This window comes from Erythrolamprus reginae, chromosome 5, assembly GCF_031021105.1.
Source record: "Erythrolamprus reginae isolate rEryReg1 chromosome 5, rEryReg1.hap1, whole genome shotgun sequence".
Classification (NCBI taxonomy): Eukaryota; Metazoa; Chordata; class Lepidosauria; order Squamata; family Dipsadidae; genus Erythrolamprus; species Erythrolamprus reginae.
The window spans coordinates 84753809-84773890 of record NC_091954.1 but is presented as its reverse complement, the minus strand read 5'-3'; the positions used below and the strand labels follow the sequence as shown (position 1 = coordinate 84773890).

The window sequence follows — 20082 nt, the reverse complement described above, 5'->3', positions numbered from 1 at the left end:
CTGTGAGCAGTGAGTCCCGGTCCAGATAGGGCCGCAACTGGTGCACCAGGCGAACCTGGGCAAACGCCCCCCTCGCCACAGCTGAGAGATGTTTTTCTAATGTGAGCTGTGGATCGAGGAGGACGCCCAAGTTGCGGACCCTCTCTGAGGGGGTCAATAATTCCCCCCCCAGGGTAATGGACGGACAGATGGAATTGTCCTTGGGAGGCAAAACCCACAGCCACTCCGTCTTATCCGGGTTGAGCTTGAGTCTGTTGACACCCATCCAGGCCCCAATAGCCTCCAGGCACCGGCACATCACTTCCGCCGCTTCGTTGACTGGGCATGGGGTGGAGATGTAGAGCTGGGTATCATCCGCATATTGATGATACCTCACCCCATGTCCTTGGATGATCTCTCCCAGCGGTTTCAGGTAGATGTTGAATAGCAGGGGGAAGAGGACCGACCCCTGAGGCACCCCACAAGGGAGAAACCTAGGAGTCGACCTCTGACCCCCCACTAACACCAACTGCGACCGGCCAGAGAGGTAGGAGGAGAACCACTGAAGAACAGTGCCTCCCACCCCCAACCCCTCCAGCCGGCGCAGAAGGATACCATGGTCGATGGTATCGAAAGCCGCTGAGAGGTCAAGGAGCACCAGGACAGAGGATAAACCCCTGTCCCGGGCCCGCCAGAGATCATCCATCAACGCGACCAAAGCGGTTTCCATGCTGTAACCGGGCCTGAAACCCGACTGCTGGGGACCTAGATAATCGGCTTCTTCCAAGGACCACTGGAGCTGGAGCGCCACCACCTTCTCGACAACCTTCCCCATAAAGGGAAGGTTGGAGACTGGACAATAGTTGTTAAGCACAGCTGGGTCCAGGGAGGGCTTCTTGAGGAGGGGGCGCACGAGCGCTTCTTTATAGAGCGATGGAAAAACTCCCCTCCCCAAGGAAGCGTTGGTAATCTCCTGGGCCCAGCTCCGTGTCACCTCCCTGCTGGCCGAAACCAACCAGGAGGGACACGGATCCAGTAAACAGGTGGCGGAACTCACAGCTCCAATGGCCTTGTCCACTTCATCAGGTGTCACCAGATCAAACTCTTCCCAGACAGGTGGACAAGTACGGGCCCCAGTCACCTCGACTGACTCATTGTCAGTCGACTCTGTTATACAATTGGAGTCGAGATCGGCCCGGATCCGAGCGACTTTATCAGCGAAAAACGTGTTAAAATCCTCGGCACTACTCTGTAAGGGCTCCCCAACTCCCCCCTGATTGAGAAGGGAGCGGGTCACCCTAAACAGAGTGGCCGGGCGGGATTCCGCTGATGCAATCAAGGCGGCATGGTACGCACATCTTGCCGCCTTGAGCGCCACTTTGTAAGTCTTAATAAAAGCTCTTACAAGTGTTCGATCGGATTCAGACCTACTCTTCCTCCATCGCTTCTCTAGACGTCTCTTTTGGCGTTTCAACTCCCGGAGCTCCTCGTTGAACCATGGGGCTCTACGGGGTCTAGCGCCACGGAGAGGTCGCAAAGGCGCAATCCGGTCAAGAGCCCCCGCCGCAGCCCTGTTCCAGGCCTCCGCGAGAGACTCCGCCGAACTGTGGACGAGTGCCTCTGGAATAACCCCAAGCGCCGTCTGAAAGCCCTCTGGGTCCATCAGGCGCCTGGGGCGGAACATCTTCATTGGTTCCGCCTCCCTGCGGGGGAGGATTGGAGCCAGGAAGTCAAGCCGTAGTAGAAAATGGTCTGACCATGACAAAGGCAACACTTCTAAGCCCCTTAGTCTCAGACCATTACTCAATTGCTCGGAAAGGAATACCATGTCAGGTGCGTGCCCTCCCTCGTGAGTCGGACCCTGAACTACTTGAGTCAGGTCCACGGCTGTCATGGTGGCCATGAACTCCTGTGCCAACCCAGAGGTTTCGCCGAGTGACGGCAGATTGAAGTCCCCCAAGACAATGAGTCTGGGGAACTCTACCGCCAACCCGGCTACCTCCTCGAGTAGCACAGGCAGGGCTTTTGACACGCAGCTGGGAGGCAGGTACGTGAGAAATAAGCCCACCTGAACTCCTAAGTCCAACTTCATCAAGAGAGACTCGCAACCCGCAATTTCTGGAGCAATGAGTCTACGCAGGCAAAGGCTCTCCCTGGCTACAATAGCCACTCCTCCCCCCCTCCCCTGGGGTCGAGGTTGATGCCATATCTGAAACCCGGCTGGGCAAATTTCAGAGAGAGGAACACCTCCCTCCGGGCCCAGCCAGGTTTCAGTAATACATGCCAGGTCGGCCTCCTCATCCAGGATCAAATCCCGGATGAGGAGAGCTTTATTAACCACCGACCTGGCATTCAGCAGCAGCAACCTGAGCCCAGGGCCAGAGTTACACTCATCACCAGTACCCAAGATTGGGCTCACAGAGCCAGAACAGGGGACCGTTATTAAGCAACGGTCCCTCGTTCCCCTGGAACGGCTAACTCTGTGGCCCCCGCTATATCTGCCTCTCCCCAGCAACACAGGGATATTCACTTTCATACCTAAACAGGAAAGTGATTGGTAAAATTCCCACAAGAGTTTCAGAGAATACAGTTTCAGAGAATACAGTCTTCCACACCAGCTTTCTTTCCTTATGTTATATATTGCCCTTGGTCATGACAAATATAGAAATAATTTTTTAAAAACCCTAAGTGTTAAGCTTCAGGACAAAAGAGAATGAGAGTTGATTAATATTTCATTGCATACTGGGATCTGCTTATCTTGTTTGGTTAAGAACAAATATCAGTGCTTGCCATTGTTTCTCCAAACAATTTCCTAATCTTTTCTCTCCCCCCCCCCCCATGATATTTAATTGTGGAACAGTAAAATGGTTATGCAAGGGAATGGAGGTTAGGGTAGGAAGTCCAGGTTACTCTGACCCAGGTGTGAGGTGAGATCTTGTGTCCTATCATAGTGCTGTCCAGCTGATGGGGCGTGGGCATAATTTGTTAGAAGAAACAGTGACCTTTCCTGTTTCAAAGTATATTTACAGTTTAGATATCCAGAGATATAGTGTATATAAAAAAAGAACACTCTTTGACAAAATTCCATCCTACAAAAGTAAACAGTTTGATACCCTTCCCTATTGCTAGATGTTGAAATATCAAGACCATGTACTTTGGTCAAGTTTCTCTGCAACTACAGCAAATGGCAGAAATAGTTAGAAACCTTAGAAATGCTTTGCTGGGAAGCAAATGTTTTGATTTACCAAAAGTTTTGCATCTTTCAATAAAGCTGCAGCGTGAATAAATTGGCTGTGCAATATTTTGTTGTAATAAAATACACTGCAATGTAAATATTTTTAATAAAATTTAAAAAAACCCAGTTGTTAATGCAATACCTTAAACTATAGGTTAAGGCATTCCTGTTTGGTGTTTTCCTGTATATTTTGTGGACTTTCTCTTTTATAGTTTTATCTCACAGACTTTTAACATGTAAAGTCTAGATAGCCCACATCTTTATGTATTTTTATCTCTTTAATATTTTTTTGTAAATAACAGAAAAAAGCAAACATACCTAATACACTTTCTTCCTATTTCCTCTCTGCAAATACCTTGTGAGATGGGTTGGGCTGAGAAATTTTGACTGGCTCAAATTCACCTAGCCCAGGCTGTCAAACTCGCAACCCGCAGGCTGGATCCGTCATGCACTAGCCACGCCCATGCCCAGTTTAGTGAAGGGGGAAAAGTGATAATATGTCACATGATGCTGCTGTGGCGCCACCTGACGTGTCTGGCTTTCATGCCTAAGGAAGGACTAGAACAGTGATGGTGGATACGGGTGCCACAGGTGGCACGCAAGCCATATCTGAGGGTATGTGAGGCATTGTAATGTGTCAGCTCCAGCGCACATATGTGCACTGGTCAGCTGATTTTTGGCCTTTTCGGCCTTTTCGCTCTTCAGTGAGGTCTGTGCGCATGTGCCGGGAGGGGCACTGTAGGGGTTTGTGCGCATGGGTGGAGGGCAGTGTGAGGGTTGTGTGCATGCATTTCATTATTCTGTAGGTGTGGGCACGCGCACACGCTATTGTGAGCATGCACGTCCTTTTGTCACCCAAGCCAAAAAAGGTTTGCCATCACTGGACTAGAACTTACAATCCCCAGGTTTCTACGTTGGTACTTTAACCACTAGATGAAAGTGGCTCACATATTTTTTTCTTTTCTGATCATTCTGGTAACAGTGAAATGATGCTGGGAAATGAGCCCATGAAGATTGAGTTCGTGTATTTCTGTCATTTATCTTCCCAGTGTTAAGAGCATGTTAAGGCAAAGATTTTTCTGCAGATGTGAACAAAATTTACTAATGAATACATTTTAGATGGAATACATGGTAGTGCAAACACAACACATTTTTTTAGAAGAGTGGAGTTCAGGAGGGGCAGAGCTCAGAAAGCAGCTTTTAAGAGCTTGAGATAAGCAACAGATGGTATAATTATGCAAAATCAATAGTGCAGATGGTATATTATAGAAAGCAGCAGGTGGGTTAATTTTAGGTTAGATTATGGCCCTCATTGATTTCCCTGAGGTCAGCTACAGAAACAAAAAGAACTTTACCAGATATACAACACTTATGTGCTATAGTATCACTGGAAGAGGGGTTTGAAAATGAAAATCCATGTGTTGCATTTTTCTCTCATTGTTTTTTAGTCAATTTTAGTTATAGAGATGAATGGTGGTAAGCATGGCACAACTACATTTTAAAAATTATATTGGCAAAGGATGCAATATAACCAATTTTTTAAAGCTATTGACTATACTACTAGCAATCAGGGAAACACTTTAACACTAAAATGTGCTACATTGTTAGCTTAAGTGAATCTCAGATTTTTTAAAAAGAAAAACCTAGTTTAATTAGATCTAGACTCAAAAGAGCAACAAAAGTTTTGGAGTCTGGACAGATGTTTAACACAGTATTTCCTTATAAAGGTTGGGAAGTTATTTTATATTGATAAAAACCAATACTGTATATGGAAGTAACAGTATGAAGTAAAATTATTGTAGGTGTACAATAATTACACCTACAATACTTTTATTATTCAGATACTATTACAATACTACATTCTATAGCAAAGGTATTTTCTTCTTATACTGTACTACCTTATTTCCTCTGCTTTTTTCTTCTATTACTGTACTTGCAACTTTCCACATTGTGCCATATTTTATTTGCACTTTTTCTTGCTATACCTCTTTTGAAAGAAAAAAACACCTTATTTGGTTTGGTTGTTTCACCCTATTTGCTGGTAATTACAAGCTTCCAAAACTCCCATCCTCCCCCACACCTGTTTCAAGGTTGCAGCTTGAAGAGTAGCCCTGCTGTGCTGATGAGGGGTGGCTAAGGCTCAGACAAGAAAGGAAGAAGGCAGCATAGGTGTCTGCAATTTTTGTAAAGTAGCCTGCTCTTCCATGGGAAAAATCTCCCACTGAAGATTTTATTCTGATTTATTCTGAAAAGTAGTCAATTCAATGAAGTACCATTGAAATGGTCAATTGGCAAGTATCACCCACTTGTGTTTCATCTTATTAAAAATGTAACAGTAAGTAAATGAAATGCAACTCTACTAAATATTATTTGATCTTTTTCAAGGTATTTGGTCGAAAATGTACAACAATCACGAAGATGTTGAATCGAATTCTGAAAAGAACTCCAAAGAGAGGGAGCAGAAGCTGAAGTCAAATCCAGATATTGATAGAGGATGGGCTTGGATGATAGTCTTTTCTTCTTTCCTGGTGCATATACTCATCATGGGATCACAAATGGCTCTTGGGATTCTCAACATGGAATGGCTTGAAGAGTTCAATCAAAGTCGAGGGCTGACAGCGTGGGTCAGCTCCCTCAATATGGGCATTACTCTGATTGTAGGTAGGATCCCATATTGTTGCTATTATATACCAGTTGCCATCTTGATTAAATATTGATGTATCAAAATTGGTCCTATGCAGTTATTTGGGGTAACTCATTATCTCAGAGGAGAAAGCTTACAGACATAGGGTAAGAAATACTCATAACATGGGGGTTCCCATATGTAATATTGAACATACTTGCTCAGTCTTATTAATAAAAAATAATATTACAGTGATCCCTCGATTATCGCGAGGGTTCCGTTCCAAGACCCCTCGCGATAATCGATTTTTCGCGATGTAGGGTTGCGGAAGTAAAAACACCATCTGCGCATGCGCACCCTTTTTCAATGGCCGCGCATGCGCAGATGGTGGAGTTTGCGTGGGCGGCGGGGAAACCCGGATCTTCGTCTGCTCGCTGCTGCTGCGGCCGCCCAGCAGCTGATCTGCTCGGCGGCAGCAGCGAGGAGCCGAATCGGGCTTTCCCCTTTGCGTGGGCGGCGGGGAAACCCCGATCTTCGTCTGCTCGCTGCTGCTGCGGCCGCCCAGCAGCTGATCTGCTCGGCGGCAGCAGCGAGGAGCCGAATCGGGCTTTCCCCTTTGCATGGGCGGCGGGGAAACCCGGATCTTCGTCTGCTCGCTGCTGCTGCGGCCGCCCAGCAGCTGATCTGCTCGGCGGCAGCAGCGAGGAGCCGAATCGGGCTTTCCCCTTTGCGTGGGCAGCGGGGAAACCCCAATCTTCGTCTGCTCGCTGCTGCTGCGGCCGCCCAGCAGCTGATCTGCTCGGCGGCAGCAGCGAGGAGCCGAATCGGGCTTTCCCCTTTGCGTGGGCGGCGGGGAAACCCCGATCTTCATCTGCTCGCTGCTGCTGCGGCCGCCCAGCAGCTGATCTGCTCGGCGGCAGCAGCGAGGAGCCGAATCGGGCTTTCCCCTTTGCGTGGGCGGCGGGGAAACCCCGATCTTCGTCTGCTCGCTGCTGCTGCAGCAGCAGCGAGCAGACGAAGATCGGGGTTTCCCCGCCGCCCACGCAAAGGGGAAACCCCGGCTCCTCGCTGATGCCCCCGCTCGCCCGCCTGCCCGCCCGCCCGCCGCCCGCCAGCAAGAGGGGGAGAGATAGAGAAAGAGAGAGAAGAAAGAGATGAGAGAGGGAGGAAGAGAGTGTGAGAGAGGAAGAAGCAACATAGAGAAAGAGAGAGAGAAAGAAAGATGAGAAAGGAAGGAAGAGAGTGACGTCATCAGGTGGGAAAAATCGCGATATAGCGTTTCGCGAAGCTCGAGATCGCGAAAATTGAGGGATCACTGTACTTAGATTTACATAGGGCAATCTCCTTGAGATAGCATATTCAGACTAACATCTTTTTCATTGTGGAAACATTTCTGGAGAACATCTTTTTTTATTTGTGTTGGAGCCAATTAGGTTTGGGGTTGTTTTATGCATTTATCTGTGATAGAATTCCCTAAGCCAGGGAGCAAGCATGAATGTTTGCAAAATGTTGCAGAAAAAGTTCTTGCAGGCTTTTCTCTTCAGAAGCCAGAAAGGATGGTTCATTAAAGGTATCTTATTCAACTTCATGCAAATCACAATATAGTCTGAATTACTCTGTTCTACTGCCTTGTCTTCCAGGTTTAGCCCTTTATCAGTTTTATGTACTAATTTGTCATGAGTACATACAGATGTACTGTATGCATAAAAGTAAATGTTTTGAAACTTTGGACAAACTTTAACTTGCTGAGAACAGCATAATGCAGGAATCAAAACATACGTTCTCAAGGAATTTTCAGCTGGTCATCTGAGGATTTCTGAATTAATTTTTAGCAGCTTTTCAGACAATGTCTGGGACAGAAACTATTTACAAGGAACTATAGTTCCTTGTAAATGGTTTATGATAAATTACTATATCACTGATTAAACGTGAAAAACTTGCAGTTCTGTTTATCTCGTAATTTCAAAAGTATTTCAAAATTACGTAAAAATTTCTTGTTTTAGAACAATTTAAAGCAGTGGTTCCCAACCTTTTTGTGGCCATGCTCCATTTAAGTATCTCTAAAATCCTGATGATTCTCCTGTGATGTATAAACATATACTGATAATAGAGCTGAAATGCATAAATATAAAATAATTTTAGTGAAAGCTTTTTCTACAATACTTTGATCATATTAATTACTATGCATGTTAAAATAAAGATACCTAACAATTTCAAAATTCAATTTGAGTTCACCTCAAGATGATTTATTTATTTATTTATTATTTAGATTTGTATGCCGCCCCTCTCCCCCTTTATATCACAATCCTATGCATGTTTACTCAGAAGTACCTTTGTAACCTTTGTGTTCAAAATGTAGGGTTGCAGCTTTAGTCTACTTAAATTAGTCAGATCCTTGTGCTTGATGTCTGCTGCAGAGATTTTATATTAGGTTCCAATTTAGTCAGCTTCATTCTCAAGTCTCCACATTGAGTGATATCTAGTTAATTTCTTTTCATTAGTAGCAAATCATTTACAGCACTAAAGCCACGTTTAGCTAAATATGAAGATGGGAACTGTAACAGCAGTTTTCTTACGAAGTAGATTGGATTTGGGTATTTAATTTCTGTCTCATCACAAAGCCATGGCATCACTCCTTTTATATTGAATAAAGTTTTAAGTGACTCATCATTTTGCATTTCCGAGAATTCTTCTTGGTACTGCATTGAAACATCAGATTGATGCACCAGCACTGGCTCCACTACCCATGTTGGAAAATCAATTTGTTTTAAATCAGAAAATCTTTCTTTCAAAACAGAGGCCAATATTTTCAGATGATCTACTATGAACAGTACGGCAGCACCAGTCAAGCACACAGACTATGATAAAAATATTAAGACAAACATTGTAACCATAGCTGATCAAGTTACAGTATGACAGCTTGGAAGTTGAAAGCATCCATCCTCAGCTATTTATGCCAATTATCTTATCAAGCCAGGTTTATATTGATTAAATAGGCTAGTTCTTCCAATAGGCTGGAATGTAGGATGATGGTAAACTATGATTTCCTTCCAATTTCTAATTTATAGCTAGTCTGGCTTCTTGATATGCAACTTTTTATGTATGCATTGTACATGTTTATGTATGTATGGTAAAGTGTATAATTTCAGTTGCTTGTTTTAGATTAAACACAGTCAGAAACTGTAATTTATTACTTAGTAATTGTACAAATGCAACAAATTATTTATTCAGGATCTCCATTTTAGAATATTGTACAAATCCAAGCAATTATGGATTAATACAATGGGTAAACTCCTCTTAGACATGTTCAGTTCTAATATTACAATGGTAATAGTACATCTGTAGGGAGGAAAGGATAGAAGATTTCATTGTGGTGTCCTATCACAAATTCTGTCATATTGTAGACATTGACAAAATGGGGGCAGAACTTAGCTGCAACTCTTTTATAATTTTGACAAAAGCAATGACAGCATACAGACAACACAGATTGGGAAGCACACACAGAGCACCATTATTTTCATATGTGTGCTATTATTTTATGCATTATATATTTACTTTCCAGCATGTATATTCTGCCTATTTGTCAGACTTCAAATGGTTATACAGTGGTACCTCTACTTATGAACTTAATTTGTTCTTGAGAAGAGGCAAAAAAATCTTGAACACCCGGTTCTTATCTAGAAAAGTTCATAAGTAGAGGCGTTTGTAGGTAGAGGCACCACTGTATTAAAAGTCTCTATCTTGAGATTCTTCAGCCCAGATGCCATAACCTTCAATAAACTTTAATTATAGCATCTGATTAATATGATGGCTATCAGGGGGTATGAGTAACACATTAAATCTGGATTTCAGGCTTAAATTAGTTTGTGTGTGTGTGTGTGTGTGTGCATGTGTGTAGGGAATAAAATTATGCAAGCTTAATTGTTATTGATAATTGATCTATGGTGAAAACACAGTCTTGGAGTGCTTTTAATGTATATACAGGTAGTCCTCAACTTACAACCATTTGTTTACTGACTGTTCAAAATTATAAAAGTGCTGAAAAAAGTGACTTAGGACCAGTCTTTGCACTTGCATCCATCACATCCCCACAATTACATGATTAAAATTCAGGTGTTTGGCAACTATCTACAAACTGTTTCAACTCCTACCCTCAAAACGTTGCTACAGAGCACTGCACACCAAGACAACTAGACACAAGAACAGTTTTTTCCCGAACGCCATCACTCTACTAAACAAATAATTCCCTGGACACTGTCAGACTTTTTACTAATCTGCATTTCTATTCTACTAATTTTTCTCATCATTCCTATCATCCTTTTCCTCCTATTTAGGATTGTATGACTGTAACTTGTTGCTTGTATCCTAAGATTTTTATTTATATTTTTGAGGCACACTGCACTTGTGTAAGGTCTTGTGGCTATAATCTAGTGTATGATATTCATGTATTGATAAGAAATAACTGGACAAATCCTATAGACCTTGAGCAATTAATGTTTATGCGATGTATACTGATTTGGCAAATTGTAGTTAAATACTTCCAAATCTCATATTTATGAAGAAAATAATTAAAGTTTATGAAAGTAATCTGTTTCAAATGTTCTGTCACAGGTCCCTTTATTGGTTTGTTTATTAACACTTGTGGGTGTCGGAAGACAGCAATAACTGGAGGAATCTTAAATGCCCTGGGATGGATATTAAGTTCCTATGCTTCAAATGTATATTACCTCTTTATTACATTTGGAATTATAGCTGGTAAGCATAAATAATTTTGGATATACATTAGGAAATTATTTTGAAGAATACAACTATGCTAACACAAACAAGCTCTAAGTCTGTGGCAGCAAATCAACTCATCTTCTTTGTGAACATATAGGCTGTAGCTTTAGGCTATATAAGCTTGATTAATGTGTTAAGTTGCATATATAACACAGTATGTATTCAATCGTAACTATTTATGGAGCTGCATTTTGGACCAGTTGGAATTTTGGAGTTGTCTTGAAGAATAGGCCTGTATAGAAAGCATTGCAATAGTCCAAATGAGAGCTTCTAGGATTGTGAACCTATGGCATGTGTGTCACAAGTGGTACGTGGAGCCATATCAAAGGCCATGCAAGGCATTGCCCTATGTCAGCTCCAGCATGCATGTGCCTGTTGGCTAGCTGATTTTTGGCCTTGGGGAAGGCTGTTTTTGCCCTCTGAAAGCTTCAGGTAGCTTCCCTGAAGCTACCAGAGTGCAAAAAATGGCCCAATGGACAAATCAGAAGTCAGTTTTTCTGAACTGCTGGACCACGTTTTGCATTCTGGAGCCTTCAAGGAAGCCTCCTGAAGTCTGGAGATGGCAAAAAATGGACCAATGGGACAACCAGAAGTTTGTTTCTGAACTTTTGGTTGGCCCGTTGAACTGTTTTTCATCATCCCTGCCCTTCAGAAATCCAGAGGCTTCAGTGAGGCCTGTGCACATATGTGGGTGTTGGTGGTTGTGCACATGCATGGGAGGACAGCATGGGAGGTTGTGTACATGGGTGGGGGGAGGACATGGGTGGGGCACACAAGCCAAAAAAGGTTTGCCATCACTATGCTAGGACATGAGTGATAAAGAAAAGGCCCATCTGATTCAGGAAAGGAGGTATTTGGCACACGAAGGGACTACAAAAGCTCTGGATTCTGCTCTCACCTATTCCTTGAATAGGAAGCAAGAATCCACAGAAACTCCCAAATTATGCACTAGTTCTACATGGAGAAATGACATTTAGCCAAGAACTGTATAAGGTAAATCATTGGGATTGGCAGGTCCTTGAAACCAATGCCACTTAGTTTTGCTAGTTTTGAGCATTAGATATTCCTCCTCATCCACACCTCACAGCCTCCAAGCATTGGAGCATCTTCCATAGTATTGTTTGCCAAGCTAGGGATCTAGATGTGCTTAACAGTAGATGACTTAGCCCAGTAGTGTCAGATGTACTGTATACTGAATAAAATTGGGGGAGAATATTGAATCCTCTTGGCATTCTGAAAATGAAGGATCGTAGGTCAGGTATTTCCTGGAACTAGCCCAGAAGAAAGAAGTAAAATAGTTGTGTAACAATCACAAATATGTATTGTACATGTTGATTAAGAATTTAAGTCTATTTTTTTTAAAGTAGATTCCTTCTTTCAAAACAAGTCAAGAGAGAGCCTTCTAACAAACTCTACCTCTATTGCAATCCAGATTTAATAGCTTACTTGATATTCAAAAGTTGAAGTGTAGATTTGCTCAAGGATATATGGCTTTGGAATGTGACCATTGATAATGAGTTTAGAATGAAATACTACTGTTCAATACATAAAGTTTGAAAAGATCATAGAACAATTCGTCCCATTTCTAGTTTGAGGGCCAAAACCTATGTTTGTCTGGATATTTAACCCAGCCTTTAATTCTTGTTTTAGGATTTTCTGTCAGTTAATCTTCATCTTATTATCTCAGGGACCGCCTTCTGCTGCACGAATCCCAGCGACCAGTTAGGTCCCACAGAGTGGGTCTTCTCTGGGTCCCGTCAACTAAACAATGCCGCTTGGCAGGGCCCAGGGGAACAGCCTTCTCTGTGGTGGCCCCGACCCTCTGGAACCAACTCCCCCCAGAGATTAGAATTGCCCCCACCCTCCTTGCCTTTCGTAAACTACTTAAAACCTACCTCTGCCGTCAGGCATGGGGGAATTGAGATACTCTTTTCCCCTAGGCTTTTACAATTTTATGCATGGTATGTCTGAATGTATGTTTGGTTTTTACTTTAATGGGTTTTTAATTGTTTTTACTATTGGATTATTGTGTATACTGTTCTATTATTGTTGTTAGCTGCCCCGAGTCTCCGGAGAGGGGCGGCATACAAATCCAATAAATCAAATCAAATCTATTAAGACAATGATGGTGGGTTCTTGGATAAGTCTGAAATGTTTCATATTTTAGGTATTGGAAGTGGGATGGTGTACCTGCCTGCTGTGGTCATGGTCGGAGAATATTTTCAAAAGAGAAGAGCTCTTGCCCAGGGGCTCAGCACAACTGGAACAGGCTTTGGTGCTTTCCTGATGACAGCTTCGTTGAAATATCTTTGTTTGGAATTTGGCTGGAGGAATGCTGTGTTCCTTCACGGCGCAATCTGTCTGAACTTGTGCGTTTGTGGAGCACTTCTGAGGCCAATTCATTACAAGAAGGAAGCTACTGAGCAAAACAAGGATGGAAACAAGAGCCAAAGCAATAGTCCAACAAAGGTTCTCTCCTGCTCTGCTGAAGTGCTAACATCTAATTGTGCTTTAAGAGAAGCTAAGAATGAGACAAACGGAGGACAGGGTACAAAAGAAAACATTGCCAAAATTTCAGCCTTGGAAAATAAAGATATGATCAGAGACCAAAAGGAAATCTATACCTTTGGTATTCTAAAGCGAGTAAGCCAGCTGACAGTCACAAGCCAGAAAGGCTTCAGGACCTGGTATTCTAGTTACTTTGGAACTGCTTCTCTCTTCACCAACAGAACATTTGCAGCTTTTGTATTTTGGGCTTTATTTGCCTATAGCACTTTCGTGATCCCTTTCATCCATCTCCCCGAAATAGTGAAACAATACAGGTTATCAGCACAGAACGACATCTTTCCTTTGACTTCAATTATTGCAATTGTTCATATTCTGGGGAAGGTTGTCCTTGGCATAATCTCTGATTTGCCTTGTATCAGTGTTTGGAATGTCTTCATGGCAGCTAATTTTACTCTTGTCTCTTGCATTTTTATTTTGCCATTAATGCATACATTTGCTAGCCTAGCAGCGGTTTGCGCCCTAATAGGATTTTCCAGTGGATATTTTTCACTTATGCCAGTTGTCACTGAAGATCTAGTAGGGATAAAGCATCTTGCAAATGCCTACGGAATCATCATTTGCGCCAATGGGATATCAGCACTCTTGGGGCCGCCCTTTGCAGGTAAATGTAACATTTTTATTTGTCTTACATGGTATCAATAGCAATAGCACTTAGACTTATATCACGCCATAGCTTAAAAATCTTCTGCAATGCTACGTACTAACCACTGTGCCATAACTACCTCTACCTATGTTTACATGCTCAATTGCTTTGCTTCTCTAGGAAGCAAAGACTTAGCAATTGCTTTCGTAGCATGCTTGCCAATTATAAAAACCTCATTTGAATGTTTTGCATAGCCCTAATAATAAAGTTTGAAAATCAACAGATATCGTTCATTTTCTACCAGCAAAATAGGTCAAGAAGAGACAGGTTTTAGCCAATCCCTTAATAGAAATATTTATCATCATGTAGTACTATTATATTATTGTTATTGTTTTCATTTATAATAATTAATAAGATATAGTTATTTCAGAATGCAGGAGTAATGGTCTTTCAAGAAATCAGATTCTTATTGAATTTTTTGGGAGAAGGGAATTCTTATTTATTTATTTATTTATTTATTTATTTTTTAGATTTGTATGCCGCCCCTCTCCGCAGACTCGGGGCGGCTCACAACAAGGCATAAACAAATCGTAACAAATCCAAATAAATTTAAATATTTAAAAAAAGTTTAAAAAGAACCCCAATATACCAAGAGTATTTTAACAACAGACTCTACTATCTTTCAATATTTGCCAATAGCCTGGCATAACACTATCTAGAGAAATAGCTGGTTTATTGGATAAATTCATGTTGAGGCTGGATATCGATTGCAATATTTTAATGTGGGTACTGCAATCGAACAGGAGTTTGAAATGCATGGCTGAAATGGTTTCTTCCAACCAGGATTCTGCAATTTTAATAAATATAAAAGAGAAAAGAAAAGTGAAGAAACTGAACAGAGAAGCAAACTGGAATACATTTATTTTAATCACATGCACTTATGTTTAGTGAAAATAGGATTTAAGACTTACCATACCTGTGTGCAAAATATGCCCCTTTGGCCCATTTTTGCAGAACATTTGTTGGCAAATAGTATTTTTGGTGACATAATTTGGTTTACTTTTGTGCAAATGCAAGAAATGTAATAAGGCCCTATGTCCCATTTGCCTCACACAACCCTGTTGATTCATACAGTGTGTATTTTTATTTGCTGTAATAATAATACAGGAGTCCAGGATTAATAAAAGAAGAAAAAACTTTATTTGAAACAAAATCAAATAAAAAATCAGTATGCATATTGAGATATCACAGAATAATGTCCATGTGTCTCTAGGGTAACTAATCAATACAGAATACTGCATTTTTATACATTCTTCACTCCCATATTCTACACCCTTATTTCCTCTCATATTACTCCAATAAACATTGTCTGAATCTCTTATCCTAATTACTCTAATTACCCTTGAAAGAAGGAGAACTGAGTCATTGTTATGGCTCTTGAAACCCATGGAGGCAATAAACAAGTCTACCACAGTCACAGCAAAGTTGCCCCACCTCTTGATCTAAGATGTTTTATAGAAACATTTTAGATCAAGATGTTTTATAGAAAAAGTTATTTAAAATATAAATTTGAAGAAACAATTAGCATCCCACTACGGTTTCAGTCTTAAAAAAATAAAGGACAAAAGACTGATTTGAGAGAGTGGTGAAATTAATGTAATGTATGATGATCTCGTTACAGATGAAAAAAAGAAGTTAGACATAGAATTATCTCAATGAGTAATACTGTATTAATAGGAAAAGTAATGTTTTATGTTCTATATTATTGATTATTGACTGCTTTTTTTTTATTTTCTAGGATGGATTTATGATCTCACACAAAAATATGACTTTTCTTTCTACATATGTGGCTTCCTTTATATGGTGGGGATATTTACTTTGCTCATTCAGCCTTATATCAACAAGGAAAGGCCATCTTCAGGAAAAAATATAGAAAATGGAAATGTTTAGAACAGTTCAATTCATGTTTTTATGAAAGAAACCTTGCATTTTTGAAGGAAGTATCAAATTATATATCTGATGGAGCTAACAGTATTTAACAAAACTGAACACATCAACCCTTATACTAAGGTGCATGTCAATCAATAATTGAACATGAATTTTTGTGAATTTGGAGATAAAAGGCAGGAAACAAAGAGCTTGAATATGGAGTGATAATTTGCCATCAAAGGCCAAATAGAGGGCCAGTGTGAGAAAAAGTCTGCAAATAATCCTTTGTACTCCCACCAAAAGTATTAAGTAGGAGAAAGAAAGTTTGAACCTTGGTGCACTCACATAAATAGTGTCGGGTTCCTAGTTTGATAGAATGGACTTTTATCTTTCTGCAATTGCTTGCTGCTATAATAAGAGAATAATATAATACGATATACTAAGATAAGATATATAATAAGGTAATAAGTACAGATTCCTTTGAGACTGCAAAACTCAGCAGAAATGTTATTGCAAGTGGTCAGAGCAGATATACCTGACATTTCTCCTTAGTTCTGAACCACTGAAAGAATGACCAGTTCAGATTTTCTAGGCCAGGTTCATGGTTACTGACCCCCTTTTGCTATCCTGTTTATCATGGGTTAGATTTTAATGCTTTGCTGCAATATAAATAGCAGATGGCAACCTAGAAAGATCAGTCCATTCAATGAACCATCTGCTAATGGACCAGAATTTACCACCGTTCAGCACACTGGTAATTCTAATGCAGTTTCCAATTGCTTTAGGAACTGTTCTTGCAATAGCTGCTACAATTACAGCCCTCCTCTGTTCTCTCATTTTGCTTGGCAAATATGGGAATGTGGGCAAAACATATGATCTTTCACACTCAGGGTGAAGTACACTTTAAAAAAACCCCTGTGCATAAATTACTACTGATCAGTTCTTCATAAAGTTTATAACAATGTTGAATAAGGAAGGTCTGTATAAAAGTTCCCACCCATTCTGATTCAAAATAGCCTAGATATGGTTAATGATGAAAATTTTGTGATGTGTTTGAGGAGTGTTTTTGATAATTCTGCTAAACTGATGACAGCCAACCATAAAATCAACTGCCTGTGACAAGATAAATGCTTGATGACTGCATATATTAGGTCAGGATTTGGACTGGAGGGTAAAGGGAGTAAACTACCAGTTTAAAGAGGGCCTGGCTGAGGAGTTATGGGATGAGTTCACTGGGTAGGGAATCTCAGGTATCCTGTCTGTGTTAATCTAATTCTGAATTTGAAAACAAGACTCAAAGAATCATGGCAATACTACTGTGAAAAAGGAAAATCTCACTATTCTCTTGTCTTGTTTCCTCTTCTTGCTCATCACAATATTCTAATGGCAGTTGGGAGCTGGCAGGAAAGGTTTCTGTAAAAGAAAAACAATACTGGCATACAAAAGACTTGTGCTTGTGATGTTAAGAATTGAGCCATTTTGCTCAGGAACATCTTGCTTAGTTTCTCCTTCCTGGTGTAACAATTAAGTCCTATAATTATGGAAAAGAGAGGTACTTTGTAAACAGATTCTGTACATACTCCAGATTTGGGCTAGTTAGAAAATATGAGAGTTGCCCAGAAAGTAATGCACCACATTTTTTTCCTTGAACAATTATTTATTGAACACAATTAAACTTTACACACAGAAAGAATGACGTTTCTTCTATACTCCCTATTTTTCCTCATAATCTCCATCCCGTTCTATGGCCTTCCTCCAGTGAGACACAAGAGTGTGTATGCCCTGTTGGTACCACTCCTTGTTCTGGCCATGAAGCCATTTCTGCATTATAATGGCCTCACCCTCTGTGCCCAGTGACTAATCATACTTCTGCCAACTGCGCAGATTCTCCATAAACTGTACACAAACATTGTGAATGTTCCCAACAGTTTCTTTCTCTGCAGTGAGAAGTTCAATGATGACATGCTGCTTGTAACATACATCACCTACAGACGCCATTTTGAAACACTGTTGTAGCTACGCTATCTGTCTGAAGAAACTCCAAATTTACACACACACACTCCTGACAATTCAAATAATGTATATCTAAAGTTTTTTGCATTCGTACCATCACTGTAGGCTGAGAAAAAAAAAAGTGGTGCATTGCTTTCTGGGTGACCCTCGTAGGCTTTACAGAGCTGGGGATTTCTAAAAAATTATGAAGGGTCCAGGGTTTTGACCCCAGATATTAACATTTGGCCCTTTGTTTCTACGGAGATTCTTAATCATCCAAGTCATGGTTGCCCCAAAGATGTTTTTCATAAGGTACCTAGACTTTCTTGGGGTGGTTTTCCCCTTAAAGATGTTTTGCTTTTCACCCGAGACATTTGTTCAGTTTCTTCTTCAAAAGCTTCTTGGATGCGAAGTGAAATGTTTTCAAGGGGAAAAAAATAAAGAAAGACCCGTTGCCTTTTGAAAAGCACCTTTGGTCCTTTATGTTACTCTTAAGACTTAAGTTTACTAAGTCAATATAACTATGCTCTCCAATATATTCTAGTACTATGGGCAATTTTATCATCTCTGCAATCACACACTACTATGCCTTGCATTCTCAGCGTAATAAATTCCCAATGTAAATGGTAATATCAGTGACAAGCTCTTAAGGTCTGGCTCAGTTTCTGAGTGCAGTGTGTCATTTGTACCATCATTATCAAGAACTTCTTTATTTTAATCCGATAACCTGATGCATTTTTCTATTGTCTTGGCAATAGCTTCCCTTCAGATTCATAATGTGTGCATTCATTGGGACCAAGAAAGCATTATGTTTGATTTTCAGTTATGTTACATTCATGGATTTTAAGATCTGACTCACTCCATCAGTTAGACTCCATCCAAGGTATTTTATTTGCCTGCTATGTTGACCACATAAATATTTATGAAGTGAAAAAAATACATAATTTACTCGCCCAATGGTTTTGTAAAACTATAAATGTTTCTAGAACTAACAGCTGAGCAAAATGTTTATATTTGGAACTCAGTTGGTGTGCCTAAATGAATTTATTGATGACGAACTGTAAATGGAAAGCATGGATATAATTACTTTTTATTATTATTTGTTTTACCCTGTCTTCTTTTTCACTGTTTTGAATGTAAACTAGGAGGGAGATTTAGAAACATTGTAAAATAAGCAATTAAATTGATTTTGTTCACCAGCCTTCCTTGTTATCTGGAGCTCTGTCTTTTTTTAATAAAAAAAAATCTGTTCATGTGGTTCATAGTTTTAGACCTGGAATTCTGTTACTTTCTTTTACTTATTTCTGAACTTTTAAAAATAGTTGGACAAATTTACCAAATTTTATTTGGGAGCTTTTTAAAGAGGGGCATAAACATTTAACAGTACTGTATTTGATGCCGGTTACAAGTTTCAATATACTGTATTGTAATGGAACTCAGTTTGGCCAATTTCCCTGCAGTCTTCACACAACTTATGAATCACTTTCTTCCTTTTGGACAAATATCTATCTAGTTAACCTGTTAATTTATTCTGAAAATTAGATGAGTGTTTTGCATACAGAGTTCAAAGTTACTGCTTATTTGGTAAAAAAATTGCCTTCTTTGGATATTATATTTCCTGCAAATGAATCCTCTTATGAAGGCTTTCCTATCTCAGGATGACTGTCTTCATTTTTGTAAACTTCCAGTGTTTTCTGGGCTTGCTAATTTCTTTTGTAAGTTCATTCCAAATTTTACCATTTTAGCTATGTCACTCATAGAGTTGATAAACTTTTAACTGAGATCCTGGCACTCAGCAAGCCTTCCTCCCAACTCACTTCTGCCACCCAACTCCCTCCCTCCCTTTGTTATTAAAAATGATGCATCAGTTTTTATTATGGAAGCAATAGTTTTACTGTTATGCTGTGTGCAACCTGCTTTATATATTTTTGTTTGGCTAACTTTTATGAGCTGAGAAGAATAAATAATTTTTAATAAAGAGTTTTTACCATAAAGGAGGCCTTTCTGGAATGAATAAATTAGAGCCAAGATTGATCACAAGATTCTGGGACTAATTTGTAATTTCTTAAGGATGAACTCAAAGCCAAGTCAGATGTCTTTCCCGCTCCTCACTGTAACTTTCCCATCTCTTCTAGTTTTAGCTCATAGAATAAGTAGGCTAATACTTTGTTTTACAACCCAGAATACTATATACTCTGCACTCTCTGTCTCACCACCTGGGAGAACCAGGTCTCAGAACCTCTGTCTTACCACCTCTCTGTCTCATATGCCTGGGAGAAAAAAAATCATCCTTCCTAAGGCAACTTTACTAACACTGAGAGTGAGGAGGGGAACATTCTAACTCAGGTGTGTCAAACTTGATTTCATCTAGAAAATTTTGTTAGGTAACAAAAA

The 20082-nt window shown here is 40.4% G+C and overlaps 1 protein-coding gene across 3 annotated transcripts in view; it reads left to right on the top strand.

Annotated features, from left to right (window-relative positions):
- Positions 1–18950, top strand: part of SLC16A14 (solute carrier family 16 member 14) — a 32979-nt gene extending 14029 nt beyond the window's left edge. The window contains exons 1-5 of one of the 3 annotated variants that reach the window (XM_070753341.1): positions 5294–5398; positions 5600–5875; positions 10449–10592; positions 12784–13785; positions 15566–18950. In XM_070753341.1, coding sequence (XP_070609442.1) covers positions 5614–5875; positions 10449–10592; positions 12784–13785; positions 15566–15717 — 1560 coding nt within the window. In that variant the 5' untranslated portion in view covers positions 5294–5398; positions 5600–5613 and the 3' untranslated portion in view covers positions 15718–18950. Of the gene's footprint in view, positions 1–5293; positions 5399–5599; positions 5876–10448; positions 10593–12783; positions 13786–15565 lie in introns of those variants that run through there. The other 2 variants (XM_070753340.1, XM_070753342.1) reach the window with 2 other exon arrangements.
- Positions 18951–20082: the final 1132 nt, after the last annotated feature.